Source organism: Hylobates moloch, unplaced genomic scaffold, assembly GCF_009828535.3.
Source record: "Hylobates moloch isolate HMO894 unplaced genomic scaffold, HMol_V3 SCAFFOLD_22, whole genome shotgun sequence".
NCBI lineage: Eukaryota > Metazoa > Chordata > Mammalia > Primates > Hylobatidae > Hylobates > Hylobates moloch.
Window position 1 is genome coordinate 42,609,142 of NW_026652297.1, and position 16,769 is coordinate 42,625,910.

A 16,769-nucleotide genomic window follows, 5' to 3' on the forward strand; every position below is an offset into this window, starting at 1 on the left:
AGAACAGCGTGGCCCTGGCCTCCATCCAGCTGCCCCCGAGTCTGTTCTCATCCCTTCCGGCTGCCCTGGCTCCCCCGGTGCCCCCAGACTGCACCCTGCAACTGCTCGTCTTCCGAAATGGCCGCCTCTTCCGCAGCCACAGCAACACCTCCCGCCCTGGAGCTGCTGGGCCTGGCAAGAGGCGTGGCGTGGCCACCCCTGTCATCTTCGCAGGAACCAGTAAGGGGCTGAACTCCCCGCCCTGCCCGGGGTGCCCCTCGTGTGTCCGCCCTGTTCCCCTTTATCCTGCCCTTCCCTAGCCCACAGCCCCCCAGTGCCCTAGTGGAACCGACACAGGATGTTGGGTCTCTCACCTTTTCCCAACAGGGCAGAGGGCAGAGATACCCCATAAAGAAAGGGTTTGGAGGAGAAAAGCCTCAGGAAGACATTGCGTTCTATATCCCAGATTTGTTCAATTTAAAGAGGGCTATGAGCACAGCCCCTCCAACACACACACACACACACACACACACACACACACACACCCCACGGGCCCAATGCAGACAAGTAATGCTGAACGGGTGCCTGCTAGAAACAGCACTGTCACTGGTGCTGGAAGGAATAAAAACATCTAGGCCATGGTCCCTGCTCCCAGAGGCTACCTAAGCAGTAGAGGGCGAAGTAACCTCCCAGGGCAGCCATAGGAGAGGTTCCAGGCAGCTGCTGCACAGGCAGCCCAGGTGAGAAGCATTCTGAAAAGGCAACAGGGCTCCAGCTGTCGTGGCGGAGGTGGGACTGACACAGATGGGCCTTGAGGGATGATCAGGAGTTTCAGAGACACCAAGGAAGGGCGGAGACCAGGGCGGAGACCAGGGCAGAGGAATAACAACATGAGCAGAGGTGTGGGGGGTGGGAGACACCAGGTGTCTGACTCGCCACCCAGCTGGGGGCCTGGCACCCAGAAAGCAGATGGATCACCTGCAGTCTCCCTCTTATCATTCCATCTCTCCCCCGGGACCAGCAATCCCCACACCTGCCTTCTTTCTGCCGGTGATTCCACTGTTGCTCCCACCATCCACGCTGACACTAGCCCATCTCTGGCCCCCACACCTCCACCTTCAGTCCATCCCTCATGCCGTCACCAGATTCACCTTCTGCAAACTGCACTTTGCACATCAGAGAGCCCCTTCAAAATCTTGGGTTGTTTCCCACCATCAGGACATCTGCCTCCCTCCATGAGCCCTCTAGGGTCCTAGCAATGCCGCTGTACCCCCTTTGCCCAGCCAGAAGGCGCTGCCACCCCACCGTGGGTTCCATCCTGTTCCTAGCACAGACTCTTGCTGTCAGGTCTTGCGTTCTGGCCGGGGACACTCACTGAGTATCTGGCATGTGCCAGACTGTGCCTGAGCTGGGACACACTTGTGCACAGACAGTTACGGCTTTGTCCTTGAGGAACACACCCTTCAACAGAGAGGACAGGCAGTGGACAAGTCATTGTAAGTGCAGCTCGTTGTAAGTAAGCAGCAGTGAAGTTGAGCAGCAGTGAAGTTGAGCAGCAGTGAAGAGCAGCTCGTTAAGTGAGCAGCAGTGAAGTGTTTTGGAGGGCACAGGGATGAGGGACCACCCAACCTAGTTGGAGGCCAGGGAGGCCTTTCCCGAAAACCACTAAGACTTAAAGGACAAGTAAGGTGGCCTGAGGAAGGTGAGAGCCCTGTGTCCGCAGCCGCATGGGCTGTGGGAGTGTGTGGGTTGAGGCAGGTGGGTGAGGGGTCTGTGGAACCCAGGGCCTGCTCCGGGAGCCCCTCTCCCACTGGGAACGCCTCCTCCTAGTCCTCCCTCCATGTCGCCCGCCTCCCTCCTCCCTTCACCTGGCTTCTGTTCCCTCCATCTGCATTTCTGTGTTCTTGTCCCTGAGCGCCCCCAGCCTGAGTCCTCACCATGGAGCATGACATCACTGCTCATCCAGCACTCAGGGCGGGCCACCACAGAGGGCTCACATTTTCCACCATCATCCGCACCCACCCCCTCCAGGGTCCCCCGTTAGACTGAGGCTGTCCTTGGCATCTCACCACGTGCCCCCAGCCCAGCACTGTGCCCTGCCCGGCAGGTGCCTAGTACACACCCTGTCACTGCTGCTGCTGCTGAGTCCCAGCTGAGCCCACCTCCCTGACACCCTGTGTGTGTCTATGTGGACGTCCCTCTCCCCCTGTAGGTGGCTGTGGCGTGGGAAACCTAACAGAGCCAGTGGCCGTTTCGCTGCGGCACTGGGCTGAGGGAGCCGAACCTGTGGCCGCTTGGTGGAGCCAGGAGGGGCCCGGGGAGGCCGGGGGCTGGACCTCGGAGGGCTGCCAGCTCCGCTCCAGCCAGCCCAATGTCAGCGCCCTGCACTGCCAGCACTTGGGCAATGTGGCCGTACTCATGGTGGGTGTGCGGTGGGGTGACAAGTGGGGGGGGGGGGCAGGGACATGGGCTGGGTGGAAAATGGGGGTGGGTGTACTCTGACCACTTGGGACCATGGAGAAACACAGAAAGGACAGCAGCCCTATTGGGCCCCATGAGTGGTGGGATGTGGGGAAATGGCCCTTTGGCCTCTCCCACCTCTCCATCTATCAGGAGACAGGGAGGTCTGGCCTCCATGCCTATATCCAGATAGTTTGATCTGATGGATCTGGAACTCCTGATGGATCTGGAACTCCCTAGCCTGGCCTTCACATCCCGCACTTTCTGAGACCAGATTTTTTTTTTTTTTTTTTTTTTGAGACGGAGTCTGGCTTTGTCGCCAGGCTGGAGTGCAGTGGCACGATCTCGGCTCACTGCAACCTCCGCCTCCTGGGTCCAAGCAATTCTCCTGAGTCAGCCTTCCAAGTAGCTGGGATTACAGGCGTGTGCCACCATGCCTGGCTAATTTTTGTATTTTTAGTAGAGATAGGGTTTTGCCATGTTGGCCAGGCTGGTCTCAAACTCCTGACCTCAAATGATCCGCCCGCCTCAGCTTCCCAAAGTGCTGGGATTACAGGCAGGAGTCACCGTGCCCAGCCGAGACTAGATTCTTACAAAGAAGAAAAAAATAATCTGGGAACCCTTCTCCTTCCTGGTCACCCCCTCCCTCGTGGCACGTGGTACTGCCACTCTCCAGTCCTGCAGGCCTGCTGCTGGTCACAGGCAGCACCTGCTCCCTTTCTCCTCATCTCTGGTCTTTCAGGCTGGGGGCGTGAAGAGTCCCCAGCAAAGCAGGACCAGAGGCAGGGAAGGGGCCGCAGTAGCTGGCTCCATAGGGCTGGCTTCCTAAGCTGTCCAGCCTGAAGCTTTCCTCCCTGCCCAGATGAACTAAGCACCAAAGTGCAGGACCAAGGCTGACGGGGCCTGGGAAGAGGAAAGCTGGCCTGGGGGCCTGGCAAGGTGTCCACATTCCTCACGTCCTCCTTCCTGCCCTCTCCCAGGAGCTGAGCGCCTTTCCCAGGGAGGTGGGGGGCGCCGGGGCAGGGCTGCACCCCGTGGTATACCCCTGCACGGCCTTGCTCCTGCTCTGCCTCTTCACCACCATCATCACCTACATCCTCAACCACAGGTGGGTGCTCCTGCAGGAGGTAGGGCATGGTGGGCAGGCATGGAAGGGTCCCCCACCCTGTCCGCTCCCCGTCCTATGCTCTGGTACATACTTTCAATTCCAGCTTTGCGATGGGGGAGGGACTCCGAGACAGGTGTAGGAAACCTCCCAGCGTGGGTGCAGGGTGGACTCATTGAGGACTTGGCAGGGGTTTTTTCCCCAGGTGGGTCCACATGACTTTCTCAGTCTCTCACCCATTGGCGTTGGAATCACTTTGAGGGGTTAAGGACTCCCTACCCTATGGCCTCTGTCACATTCCCACCCATTCACACACGCAGATATGTGCCTGCCCCCTGTGGCTCTCCCAGTGGCCTTGAGACCCCATGGGCCTGACCTTGGGTTGGACGGCCATTAATTCGAGACTGTTTCCGGGCAGCTCCATCCGTGTGTCCCGGAAGGGCTGGCACATGCTGCTGAACTTGTGCTTCCACATGGCCATGACCTCTGCTGTCTTTGCGGGGGGCATCACACTCACCAACTACCAGATGGTCTGCCAGGCGGTAAGCAGGAGAAGGGGCTCTGGGGGTGGTGCTCCGAGATGAGTTCTGGCACCTAGGCATAGAGTGGGGAGATACACTGGAAGAAAAAGGCTGGTGCTCATATTCCACGGCTCCATGGCTTCCTCTGTGGCAGCCTTGGAAGGCAGGGATGGTGGGTTGTTGAGAGTGAGAGTAGGTGGTGGTAAGAACCAGATCAGAGAGAATGGGAGATGGGCTTCAAAGTGGAAATGGAGACCTGCAGTGGTGGGGAGGTGGGGGATCAGCTGGATAGCCATATCAGGGTCATGGGAAGCCCTGCAGTGGGAGAGAACCCTGGGGTGGAGGCAGAGGGTGGCAGCAGGGATGGAAGCTTGGCGAGTGTATGGGGAGTGGGCTGGGTAAAGTAAAAAAGCTGGGGGCCGGAGGCTGGAAGCCTGGGAGGACATCAGCAGGGCTGAGGCTCTGGGAGGTCCAGTGGTAGCCCCCACATCCCCAGCCTCCATGCCTTGACCCCGCAGGTGGGCATCACCCTGCACTACTCCTCCCTATCCACGCTGCTCTGGATGGGCGTGAAGGCACGAGTGCTCCACAAGGAGCTCACCTGGAGGGCACCCCCTCCACAAGAAGGGGACCCTGCCCTGCCCGCTCCCAGTCCTATGCTCCGGTACATACTTTCAATTCCAGCTTTGCAATTGGGGAGGGACTCCGAGGCAGGCGTAGGAAACCTCCCAGGGTGGGTGAAGGGTGAGTTTAAGGTCCCTGGGAGATCACTCTCCAAAGACAGGAGAGGCTAGGCCCTAGACTCAGCAGATCACACAAGACCATGCAGTGGGGGACATCCTGTGGGCTTCTGGGGCATGACAAAGCCAGGGAAGGAGATGACTCCAAATGTCATGGCAAGGATCCTGGGAACCTGAGTGGCACCCCTGACTTCTGCACTGTTTAGGGTGAGAGAGCAATTCTGGCCTCTGCCCCTTAGAACAGTCATGGCCAAGTCCAAGTAGTCCCTGCAGGGACCTTGCATCCCTGGCAAAAAATTCTGATAATTTAAAGGGAAAAGAGGATGGGACAGAGACACCAAGCAAAGGGCTCTGAGCACCCAGTTCTTCCCTTCCCTTTCCCCATCTCTGGGACCCCCAATCCCTCATTCCCTCCAGGTTCTATTTGATCGCTGGAGGGATTCCACTCATTATCTGTGGCATCACGGCTGCAGTCAACATCCACAACTACCAGGACCACAGCCCCTAGTGAGCACCCCTCCCTCCCGCCGCAAGCCCACCTACCTAACACCAGATGCCTTCCACTCCACTGGCAGGGCCATCTGCCAGGTCCACCCAGCCATAACCCAACCCAAACCCATGCATGCTGACCAAGCCATCCTTGTCTCCGCACTCGCCATATCCTGTCTCCCCAACCACCCCGGCCCCCAGCCATGCCCCCTGTCCTCATCATTGCTTCTGTGTCTCCTGCAGCTGCTGGCTGGTGTGGCGTCCAAGCCTTGGCGCCTTCTACATCCCGGTGGCTTTGATTCTGCTCATCACCTGGATCTATTTCCTGTGCGCCGGGCTGCGCTTACGGGGTCCTCTGGCACAGAACCCCAAGGCGGGCAACAGCAGGGCCTCCTTGGAGGCAGGGGAGGAGCTGAGGGGTTCTACCAGGCTCAGGGGCAGCGGCCCCCTCCTGAGTGACTCAGGTTCCCTTCTTGCTACTGGGAGCGCGCGGGTGGGGACGCCCGGGCCCCCGGAGGATGGTGACAGCCTCTATTCTCCGGGAGTCCAGCTAGGGGCGCTGGTGACCACGCACTTCCTGTACTTGGCCATGTGGGCCTGCGGGGCTCTGGCAGTGTCCCAGCGCTGGCTGCCCCGGGTGGTGTGCAGCTGCTTGTACGGGGTGGCAGCCTCCGCCCTGGGCCTCTTCGTCTTCACTCACCACTGTGCCAGGCGGAGGGACGTGAGAGCCTCGTGGCGCGCCTGCTGCCCCCCTGCCTCTCCCTCGGCCCCCCACGCCCCACCCCGGGCCCTGCCCGCCGCCGCAGAGGACGGTTCCCCGGTGTTCGGGGAGGGGCCCCCCTCCCTCAAGTCCTCCCCAAGCGGCAGCAGCGGCCACCCGCTGGCTCTGGGCCCCTGCAAGCTCACCAACCTGCAGCTGGCCCAGAGTCAGGTGTGCGAGGCCGGGGCGGCAGCCCGCGGGGAAGGAGAGCCGGAGCCTGCGGGCACCCGGGGAAACCTCGCCCACCGCCACCCCAACAACGTGCACCACGGGCGTCGGGCGCACAAAAGCCGGGCCAAGGGACACCGCGCGGGGGAGGCCGGCGGCAAGAACCGGCTGAAGGCCCTGCGCGGGGGCGCGGCGGGGGCGCCCGAGCTGCTGTCCAGCGAGAGCGGCAGTCTGCACAACAGCCCCACCGACAGCTACCTGGGCAGCAGCCGCAACAGCCCGGGCGCCGGCCTGCAGCTGGAAGGCGAGCCCATGCTCACGCCGTCGGAGGGCAGCGACACCAGCGCCGCGCCGCTTTCTGAGGCGGGCCGGGCAGGCCAGCGCCGCAGCGCCAGCCGCGACAGTCTCAAGGGAGGCGGCGCGCTGGAGAAGGAGAGCCATCGCCGCTCGTACCCGCTCAACGCCGCCAGCCTAAACGGCGCCCCCAAGGGGGGCAAGTACGACGACGTCACCGTGATGGGCGCGGAGGTAGCCAGCGGCGGGTGCATGAAGACCGGACTCTGGAAGAGCGAAACCACCGTCTAGGGTGGGGCGGGCGACGCGGTAGACGGGCTGGCCACGCGGCTCGTTCCCCCCCTCCTCGGGGCCCTCCAAGGCGTCTCCGTAGTCAGCAGGTTGGCGGCGGAGGAGCTGATGGCTGGAGGAAGCCCACAGGCAGATGTTCCCCACTTGCCTAGAGGGCATCCCTCTGGGGTAGCGACAGACAATCCCAGAAACACGCGTAATACATTTCCGTCCAGCCCGGGGCAGTCTGACTCTCGGTGCCCTCCCAGGAACGGGGAAGGCCTCCGTCTGTGTGAAAGGGCACAGCACATCCCAGGTGGACCCTCCCCAAGTACTCCCACCCCGCCTACTGTCCATGCGGCCTCACTGGGGGCCATCAGCCTCACCAGCAAAGCAGAGATGGGAGCGTGGGAACTGTGTTCTTTCCTCCCTGCCCTCTACTGATTTCAGCTCAGCCCCTGCCTAGATCCTAGGTCCCTTTTCCTCCCGGGTTTGGCTGGCACGAGAGCCAGCCCAGCACATGAAACAAGTGATGTTAAGTCACAAGGTGCTGCTTTTCAGATCCACTATGCAAGAGAGGAGGGCGGGGCCACGTGATGGGAAGCTCTAGACATCAACCAGTCCTGGGGGAGGGGAGTGGGAACCGGGCACAACTAGGAACAATGCCACCATTCCCACAGGAGTGGTACTTAAACCAGACAGCAGGGTTCAGAGGTGGCACACCGGGACAAAGCCGAGGCCCTGCACCTCAACAGCCGACCGCCAGGTGCCTGTGGGTGAACTGAGGGGAGTAGAGGGAGCCGGCAGGTGGAACTAGGGCAGAATCTAGTCATACCCTAAAGCTAGTCCTGTAAACAATGGCGCTCCAGAAAGCTGCAGGTGGTGTTTGGAGAAGCAGTTACTTTTCAGTTACAAGACCCACCTCCCTAGTCTCAGCCTTACAACACCAAGGGACTGAGGAAGAGCACTTCCTTGCCTCCATGAGGCCAGAGGAAGAACCATCCCAATCATTTGATCTCCAGCTCCACAGTAGAGAGAAACCTACAAAATGTCAAACCAGCTTTCCAACTCCCAGGAGCTCAAGCCAAGCCCAGAGGCAGTGGCTGGGGTCCCTGCAGATCATGAGGGGCCTATGCCTTTACTCCTTTTAAACACCAGCACCCATCTTTTCCCCAACCTAAAACCAACCACCAGCATTTCACTACAGGACCAAATGGAAACAGAGGGAACCCTGGGTCTTGGGAAGAGCAACAGGAAACCAAGGTCTGACCTAGGGTTCCCTCCCAATCTTCACATCACCCTGGCCTCATCACCAAGGTGACAGAGGACACAGGGGAGGGGGAAAACCCACACACACTCCTTGGAATGGGTCCTGTTATTTATGCTTGCTGCACAGACATATTAGAAGAAAAAAAAAAAAAGCTTTGTATTATTCTTCCACATATGCTGGCTGCTGTTTACACACCCTGCCAATGCCTTAGCACTGGAGAGCTTTTTGCAATATGCTGGGGAAAGGGGAGGGAGGGAATGAAAGTGCCAAAGAAAACATGTTTTTAAGAACTCGGGTTTTATACAATAGAATGTTTTCTAGCAGATGCCTCTTGTTTTAATATATTAAAATTTTGCAAAGCCCTTTGAGCTACTGCCTTAGTCTACCCACTGTCCTTTTGTTATGAGGTAGAGGATCTCATGATACCATACACACAAACCCACCAATGCCTGTGAATGCACGTAGGGCCAGGAATTCCCCAGTTCCCGCTCCTCTGAGGGTTGATACTGCTGGGAATGCCAACTGCTCCACAAGCAGAGGGAAGCCCCCTCAGGCCTGCAGGAGGAGCCGCAGCAGTGTGTCCAATTCAAACCAGCAGCAAAGAGCCTGACATTTTCCCATCCATGAGGAAAGCCATCTCACAGAACATGGACACAGGCAACTTGCTCTCCCACACCAAGGGATGGGAATCTCTCCTACCTATAGTCATCCCTGCACTCCTGACTTTACTCCAGGACCCGGGGTCCAACTAATGGCAGAGCCCCTCTTAGTTCCTTCAAACAAGAAAGGCAATGCCTATGGACTCATGTACACTTCCGTCCTTGGTTATGACAGGACTGTTATCAAGCTGTCAGAACAGGATGAAGAGCTCCCAATGGATATCCATCAGGGAGGGTTAGGGACACTCGTGGCAGCCTGTCTAGCAGCCTGGGCTCTCTGAAAGTCCCTAACTTCCTGAGGGGTACGCAAATACTGTTCTATTTCACTATCAGAAATGTTCTCATCTCCAGTGACAGTGGAGACAGGGGGTGCAGGGCAGATCCGCTTTGGGGACTTCAACATGCAGGGTGGCAGGAGAAGGGCAGGACTGGCCGGCCGCTTCCCCTGGGGCAAACCTAAGGAATTATTTCCCACCTCCCCTTCTCCCTGCCCCTGTCCCCACCCCGGTGGCTCCTTCTCTCGGGTCTCCACTTCTGCTGTCCCATCCCGAAAGGCCGAGCGGACCAGTGACTGGCGGTGCTGGAGAAGGTCACCGATGTGCTTCACCACAGACCGTTTGTCAAGTCTCAGAACTCGTAACCAGGCCAGCTGCTCAGCCATCTGCAGCAGCACAGCCAGCAGCTCCTGCAGGCGGGAAGACGCGGGGTAGGGCAGGTCCACATTTGCCAATTTACAAAATCGGGCAAGGGAACATGAAAGCCGATATGCAGGCTGCAGCGACTGCCAAGCCAGGAAAGTCGCAGCAGTGATGACGGGCAAGGGATGCCGCCCAGTCACCAGCCACGTCTCATTTGCCAGCTCCACCAACTGCAATGTTCGAGACAGCATCTTCTCTTTGTCTTCCACGTATTTGGCTGGCACAGAAGGTGAAGCTTGGAACAGTTTGAAGCTGAAACAACCAAAATGAGGGTTGGATCTTAATGATATGGGGGCTGCTCTCCCACAGTGAGGAAAGGCAGCCCACTCAAGATGGGGAAGCTATTCTGCCCTCAGGAATACTCAAGCTCACTGGGCAGCAAGTTAATAAAGGTAAGTGAGAGAAAATAGGGCATCTTCCGCTTGTTAGTGGAAGGCAGAGGGATGCAGGGGACCACGAACATTTACTGGGCGCCTCCCAGTCGCCATTATTCTGAGTGCTTTACAACGTTCTCATTTAATCTACGTGCATGTGCACCATCTTATGTGCACGTATAGTTAAAAAACTTTCCCACAGTCATCCAGCCAGGCAGTAACCAAGCTTCAAATACAAGGCTATTTGACACCAACAGCCTCTGCTTTCAATATTATTTATCAGAAAAAAGAAAAGAACTTAGCTACTTCAAATGAGAAAAGAGCCAGATGCAGTGCTCACGCCTGTAATACCTGCATTTTGAGAGGATCAGGTGGGCAGATCGCTTGAGCCCAGGAGTTCCAGGCTGCAGTGAGCTATGATGGCGCCACTGCACTCCAGCTGGGTGACAGAGTGAGACCCTGTCTTTAAAAAAACTAGAAAAGGCTTAGCTTCTAAGCCCAGTTATGTCATTAACTAATATCCTTTCAGCTTCCTCTGCAGATGATCCTGCTGAGACAGAGCTGGGCATTCAGCCACAAAGCCCATGGCACAGCTCACCTCTAGGAACTGCCATGCACAGAGCACATGAGTGGTGCAACTCAGCGGCCCTGTGCCAAGACTCAGACCTATCTTCCCCACGTCATTAGGTTGCTGTGAGGGCAAAGGGGTTTGAAAATTACAGCATTCTTTGGCGGGGTGCAATGGCTCATACTTGTAATCCCAGCACTTTGGGAGGCTGAGGTGGGTGGACCGCTTGAGTCCAAGAGTTCAAGACCAGCCTGGGCAACATGGCGAAACCCCATCTCTACTAACAACAAAAAATTAGCCAGGCATGGTGGCATGCACCTGTAGTCCCAGCTACTTGGGAGGCTGAGGCACAAAAATCACTTGAATCCGGGAGGCGGAGGTTGCAGTGAGCCAAAATCATGCCACTGCTCTCCAGCCTGGGCAACACAGCAAGACTTGGTCTCAAAAAAACAGAAAATTATAGCATTCTAAAAATGTAAAACAATATTAACCTTATTAGTACAAGTATAAACTAAAGATCTTTCTCCCACATCCTTTTACATGGGCTTTGGTAAAAAAAAAAAAGATGGCCAAGGCTGGGTGCGGTGGCTCACGCCTGTAATCCCAGCACTTTGGGAGGCCGAGGTGGGCGGATCACCTGAGGTCAGGAGTTCGAGATCAGCCTGGTCAACATGGTGAAACCCTGTCTCTACTAAAAATGCAAAGAAAAACAAAAAAATTAGCCAGACATGGTGGCAGGCACCTGTAATCCCAGCTACTCTGGAGGCTGAGGCAGGAGAATAGCTTGAACCTTGGAGGTGGAGGTTGCAGTGAGCTGAGATCACGCCACTGCACTCCAGCCTGGATGACAAGAGTGAGAGTCCGTTTCAAGAAAAAAAAAGAGATGGCCAAAGGTCAAAGGATTCAGGTCTAAGGACCCATCCCATGCCATCCTACTGTCTCCCACCAGGGACATACCTGCTGCAATAGGTCTTCACCAGTTCTGCCAAGCACAGAGATGGCACATCCAGTCCCAGGAGCTTCACTATCTGCATGTAAGTGCTAGAAAACACATCCAAATCTGCATACAACAGTGTGCAGATGGCTCCCATTGTTAGGGGCCAGTTATGCTGTCGGCAGGTGATTAAGACACAGCACCCAACCAACACCTCCTTCTTTTGCAGCCTGGCCGCTCGGATGCCAGAGTGCCGATATGCCTGTTGGTAGTAGGCAACCGCGGTATCCTCAAATGGTGGTGGCAACTGCAGAACTCGACAAAGGTCTCTCACTCGCCGGAGACCTAGGAAAAACCCACAGCAAGAGTTAGAGGGGTCAAAGGAGCTATCGTGCAACTCCTAGAAAATTCTGCTAGGACTTACTTAGATCTGCTAAACTTGCCTCAGATATCAGATGCACAAATTATGTACCTTTCTGCATAGACAGGAGTGACACTTGGTATAGTCATCCTAAAGACACAAAAACATTTGTGTAAAGAAGTCACATTTCAGCCCACCAGTTTTTGCAGGCTGGTTTGATTCAGGGCCAAGCCAAAGTTTTATCCAGACTCTTAGAGGCTACCTCAAACATACGTCTGATCAAACCCAAACCTTATACTGAATTGCTGCCTCTCTCAGAACCATCCCTATTTATTTTATTTTATTTATTTTATTTTATTATTTTCTGAGACAGAGTCTGGCTCAGCTGCCCAGGCTGGAGTGCAGTGGCGCCATCTTGGCTCACTGAAACCTCTTCCTTCTGGGTTTAACCGATTCTCCTGCCTCAGCCTCCCGAGTAGCTGGGATTACAGGTATGCACCACCAGGCCCAGCTAATTTTTGTATTTTTAGTAGAGACAGGGTTTCACCATGTTGGCCAGGCTGGTCTGGAACTCCTGACCTCAAGCGATCTGCCTGTCTTGGCCTCCCAAAGTCTAGGATTACAGGTGTGAGCAACCATCCCGATTTTAAATTCCTAATTACCATTCTCTTCTACTCTACCTCACACCAGCAATGCTGAAAATAGGAAATGTGAAAAGCTGGGCTAGGCCACCAGGATAGTTTTCTTTTTTTAATTATTATTTTTTTGAGATGGAGTCTCACTCTGTCACCCAGGCTAGAGTGCAGTGGCGCGATCTCAGCTCACTGCGACCTCCACCTCCCAGGTTCAAGCGATTCTCCTGCCTCAGCCTGCCGAGTAGCTAGGACTACAGGTACATGCCACCATGCTCGGCTAATTTTTGTATTTTTAGTAGAGATGGGGTTTCGCTATGTTTGCCAGGCTGGTCTTGAACTCCTGACCTCAGGTGATCCACCTGCCTCGGCCTCCCAAAGTGCTGGGATTACAGGCATGAGCCACAGCAGCCGGCCAAGGATAGTTTTCTTTAAAGCCACTGTGTTGTAAAAGGTCAATTCTCACCTCGTTGCTGGCTGCGACTAACTTGTTCGTTTTCCCCTGTGCTTCGGGAATATGTTACCTCTGTAAGATAATAAACAACAAATAGTGTGCTTAGCCTTTATTCATCAGACCCCTGCCCTCCCACCACACAAAACCAGAACGCAGAATTCAAATCACTGAGCATCTGCTGCTGCACAGTTAAAGGCCCCATCTGGTTTTCTATGTCTACAAGCGGTTCTGAATACACAGAGACTGGGAAAGGTTAGGACTGCATTAAAGCAGCTCCAAGTGTTCCAAATTTCCAGTCATCCTTCCAGTACATTCCACACAGGCAATTTTCCTAGTAGCAGATTTTGTTGTTTGTTTAAGGAGTTTCCCTCTATAGTCCAGGCCGAAGTGCAGTGGTGCGATCATAGCTCATGGCAGCCTTCAACTCCCAGGCTCAAGCAATCCTCCTACCTCAGGCTCCTGGGTAGCTGGGATTACAGGTGTATGCCACCACACCTGGCTAATTTAAAAAAATTTTTTAGGCACTTGTCTGGTTACGTTACCAAGGCTGGTCTCGAGATCCTGGGCTCAAGCAATCCTCTCGGCTCTGCCTCCCAAAGCGCTGGGATTACAGGCGTAAGCCACCCCACCCAGACAGTGGCTGCAGATTTTGAGGGCTGCATTGGTCAGAAACTTGGAAAGCAAAGAAAAGTGATATTTTGCCAGTTTGTGCTTAAAACTATTTCAGGGTAATAATACCTGCTATAATCATATCGGCAATCCTTCCACAATGACCAGACATGGCAAGATAAGTGGAACTTTGTTTCTGTTTCACTTATTCAATATTTATTACACGCACCATCTATGCCCGATACTAAGTGCTGGGAAAACACAGATGAATGGCAGACCCCATCTCCTTCAGCTCCCTCGCTCACTTTAGGTCATTTTCTCTCAAATTAAGTGGTGCGTTTCAGTTAGGAGTATGGGGGGAGGGGGGAGACAAAAGGAATCTGATGTTAATCCCTCCACCGCCCCAGGCTGTCCCCTGGGCCACAAGTACCTCGGAGATTGCCCTCGTCGCTGAAGGTAGTGGTAAGGACCCCCTCGGTGACCACGCAGCCGCAGTCGGAGCACACCAGCTGGCTCTGCGAATAGTGCGAGTCTTCCACCAGCTCCGTGGAGCCGCAGTCGGGGCAGCGGCCTCTGCCTGGCATCTCACAACCGGCCCCAAAGCCGCAGAAGCCTTCGGAGACTCCTGGGTCTGCAACAGCAACCGTGAAGCAGCAAGAAGTAGGAAGGGACACTTCAAAGGGTTGCACCCCCGTCTTCCGGCCAGTGCGGCAGCGGCATAGGCGGTTCCCTCCGCGGGGAAGCTGCGCGCTATTTCCGGTCTGTTCCTCCGCGGGCTCGGGTAGAAACGTGAGCTAGGAGAGGAGGTTCCTGGTCTGAACTGTAGCTCTCTGGTTTCCCTTCTCTCTGTAGTTAGTTTTTGGGACCTAGACTGGGGTTGAATTTGGGACAGTTTTTGCCTACATGGACACGTATAACAGACAGGAGATTGTTGTCACCCCTGAACAACCCTCCTTTTAAAGTCCTAAGGGAATCGCACGTTGGTAATGAATGTTTAATTTGGCCATAGAAGAAAGTATATTTTTTAAAGGGAGAGTGGTGGAGAGAGAGCGGGAGCAGGAAACTGTCTTCTGCTTTCCAGAGCTGCTTCCTAAAGCAGGTTCCTTCCTCTCTTTGCCTCCTGTTTTTCTCAACTGTAAAATGAGGAAGTTGAAATAAAATCCAGAGAGGCAAACCCAAATGCTTTTGGAGGCCAGGCAGGAATGGCTAAAGGAGTTTGGAGTGAAAGAATATGGAGTGATGGAGCTTTTGGCAACCTGGATCGGCGCAAGCACGCAGATTCAGATGTTTTTTAAAAAACCTTGAGCTAGCCGGGCGTGGTGGTTCATGCCTGTAATCCCAGCACTTTGGGAGGCCGAGGCAGGTGGATCACCTGAGCTCGGGAGTTTGAGACCAGCCTGGGCAAGATGGTGAAATCCCGTCTCTACTAAAAATACACAAAAATTAGCTGGGCGTGGTGGTGCACGTCTCTAATCCCAGCTACTCAGGAGGCTGAGGCAGGAGAATCGCTTGAACCCGGGAGGCGCGGGTTGCAGTGAGCCGAGATCGCGCCACTGCACTCCAGCCTGGGTGGCAGAGCGAGACTCCATCTCAAACAGAACAAAACATACCTTTAAGAAGGGTCAGTCCCTTCTTTTCCACACCCAGTTTTAACACGTGATATCCAAACCTAAAGACACCATCCCTTCCCTGAGAGACTGCTTTCTCAGAGTGTGAGAATCACTACTCCTTTTCAGAGACATCCCATCCATTCCCATGGGGCTTGATCACATTGGAGGGCAAAGGGACACAATAATACCCAACGGTCCTTTCTCTTCAATTTGAATTACTTTAGTATCATAACAGAAGGGGGCTTCAGCACATTAATCATGGGTGGGATCCGGCAGTTCAAACCCCCCACCCTTTTCTAGGCCTCCCCACTAGCGTGAGATACAGGATGAGAGCTTATTTCTGGCTGACAGTTAAATATTAAGACACATTTGCACATGCGCACCCTCACACACACACCACTCAGAGACATCCATTAGTTTTAGTGTGGTTGACATTCTTACTTGGACGAAGAAAGTGTCCCTGAAAGCGACATAAGTTGCACTGGGAACAGTTCCTTGCATGATCACACAGCAGGGCATCAGACTCCCCTCATCCCCAGTTGTGTGGAGATCTTGAACCTACCTCCACTTTTTTTTTAAGCCGGACTTTACAGAGCCCATCTACCTACGACAGAAGCCTTGAAATCCTGCCGGACCCAACCCGATTGATTGTAAAGTGGAAAAGCAGTTTTATGACCCTGCAGCCAGCCACGGAAGGAGAAAGCTGGTTGTCTTTCCCAGTCACACATGTGGGATGTACTTACTGGGAGCCTAGGAGAGCCTGGTCCTCGGGCACACACAGGCTGGGAGGGGGCAGGGTCCAGGCCAGAAGGTGGCGCCCTCTACTAAGCTGTGTAAGTTTGGGGTTCTGCACTTTCTCAGGAAGGAGTCCATTTATTTGAGAAATGTATTTGCCTTGCTCCAGGAAATCTGGACAGACGTGGAAATCATCTCGGTGCCCTCTCCACTGCTCCCAACTCTTCTAAGAGTTATCATTCCTGGTAATGATTATCTTTTTATTTTATTTAATTAATTTATTTATTTATTTATTTATTTTGAGATGGAGTCTCACTCTGTCGCCCAGGCTGAAGTGCAGTGGCACAGTCTCAGCTCACTGCAGCCTCCACTTCCCGGGTTCAAGCAATTCTTCTGCCTCAGCCTCCTAAGTAGCTAGGACCACACGCGCCCACCACCATGCCTGGCTAGTTTTTGTATTTTTAGTAGAGACAGGATTTCACCGTCTTGGCCAGGCTGGTCTCAAACTTCTGACCTCAGGTGATCTGCCCACCTCGGCCTCCCAAAGTGCTGGGATTACAGGCGTGAGCCACCATGCCTGGCAGTGATTATCTTTTTAACAGATGCCCCGAGTGCCCAGGGTGGGCTTGGCCAGAGCAGAAAGCTAGTCGTCGGGAGGCCATTGAACAGAAGCCCAGCTGTGGTCCAGATGTATAATGCTGATGTTGAGGCCAGAGTTCTTTCTAGAGGGGAGAGTAGAGAAAAGCACTGAGGAAGAGGAGGATCTGGCACCTGAATGAAGTCCTCTGCGCATCCTCCCTCGGTTGGCTGTGTACATTCTAGTTCGTTGTTTGTCTTTGGATGGAAGTCTCTATGGGAACAATCTGGCTTTCTCATCCTTGTGTCCCCAGGAGTACCTCCTAAAGTGAGGGCTGGCATTCAGTAAAGAGAAGTTCAACTCCTGTGAATTCCTGTCCTAGGTGGGCCTGTCCACAGCACCAAATAGGCCGGGAACGTGGCTCATGACTGTAACCCTAACACTTTGGGAGTCTGATGTGGGAAGACAGCTTGAGGCCAGGACTTTGAGACTGTCCTGGGCA

At 54.8% G+C, this 16,769-nt stretch overlaps 2 protein-coding genes across 4 annotated transcripts in view; one reads left to right on the forward strand and one right to left on the reverse strand.

The window, feature by feature from the left end:
- ADGRA2 (adhesion G protein-coupled receptor A2) overlaps positions 1-7,345 on the forward strand; it is a 45,554-nt gene extending 38,209 nt beyond the window's left edge. Inside the window, exons 13-19 of one of the 2 annotated variants that reach the window (XM_032143634.2) lie at positions 3-219; positions 2,192-2,400; positions 3,420-3,547; positions 3,963-4,086; positions 4,584-4,729; positions 5,223-5,312; positions 5,538-7,345. In XM_032143634.2, the coding sequence (XP_031999525.1) occupies positions 3-219; positions 2,192-2,400; positions 3,420-3,547; positions 3,963-4,086; positions 4,584-4,729; positions 5,223-5,312; positions 5,538-6,807 (2,184 nt within the window). In that variant the 3' untranslated portion in view covers positions 6,808-7,345. The remainder of the gene's footprint in view (positions 1-2; positions 220-2,191; positions 2,401-3,419; positions 3,548-3,962; positions 4,087-4,583; positions 4,730-5,222; positions 5,313-5,537) is intronic. The other variant, XM_032143635.2, reaches the window with a different exon arrangement.
- A 1,315-nt stretch (positions 7,346-8,660) lies between these two features.
- BRF2 (BRF2 RNA polymerase III transcription initiation factor subunit) lies at positions 8,661-14,007 on the reverse strand. Of its 2 annotated transcripts, XM_058433564.1 has the most exons (5): positions 13,776-13,789; positions 12,749-12,808; positions 11,762-11,800; positions 11,313-11,634; positions 8,661-9,665 (listed from the first exon to the last, which is right to left on the reverse strand). In XM_058433564.1, the coding sequence occupies exons 3-5, from the start codon at positions 11,769-11,771 to the stop codon at positions 8,942-8,944; spliced, it is 1,056 nt and encodes a 351-aa protein (XP_058289547.1). In that variant the 5' UTR covers positions 11,772-11,800; positions 12,749-12,808; positions 13,776-13,789; the 3' UTR covers positions 8,661-8,941. The 2 variants fall into 2 exon arrangements, with proteins under 2 accessions (XP_058289547.1, XP_031999528.1); XM_032143637.2 differs by lacking the exon at positions 11,762-11,800 and having other exon boundaries at positions 13,776-14,007.
- Positions 14,008-16,769: the final 2,762 nt, after the last annotated feature.

What these genes read in the sequence shown, in the direction of transcription:
- BRF2 (XM_032143637.2), bottom strand. Translation starts at nt 13,929, where the DNA reads ATGCCAGGCAGAGGCCGCTGCCCCGACTGCGGCTCCACGGAGCTGGTG. An exon ending in TAGTCGCAGCCAGCAACGAG is followed by an intron (nt 11,635 to 12,748) that starts GTGAGAATTGAC and finishes GGTTTTTCCTAG; the next exon opens with GTCTCCGGCGAGTGAGAGAC. An exon ending in GTGAAGACCTATTGCAGCAG is followed by an intron (nt 9,666 to 11,312) that starts GTATGTCCCTGG and finishes TGGTTGTTTCAG; the next exon opens with CTTCAAACTGTTCCAAGCTT.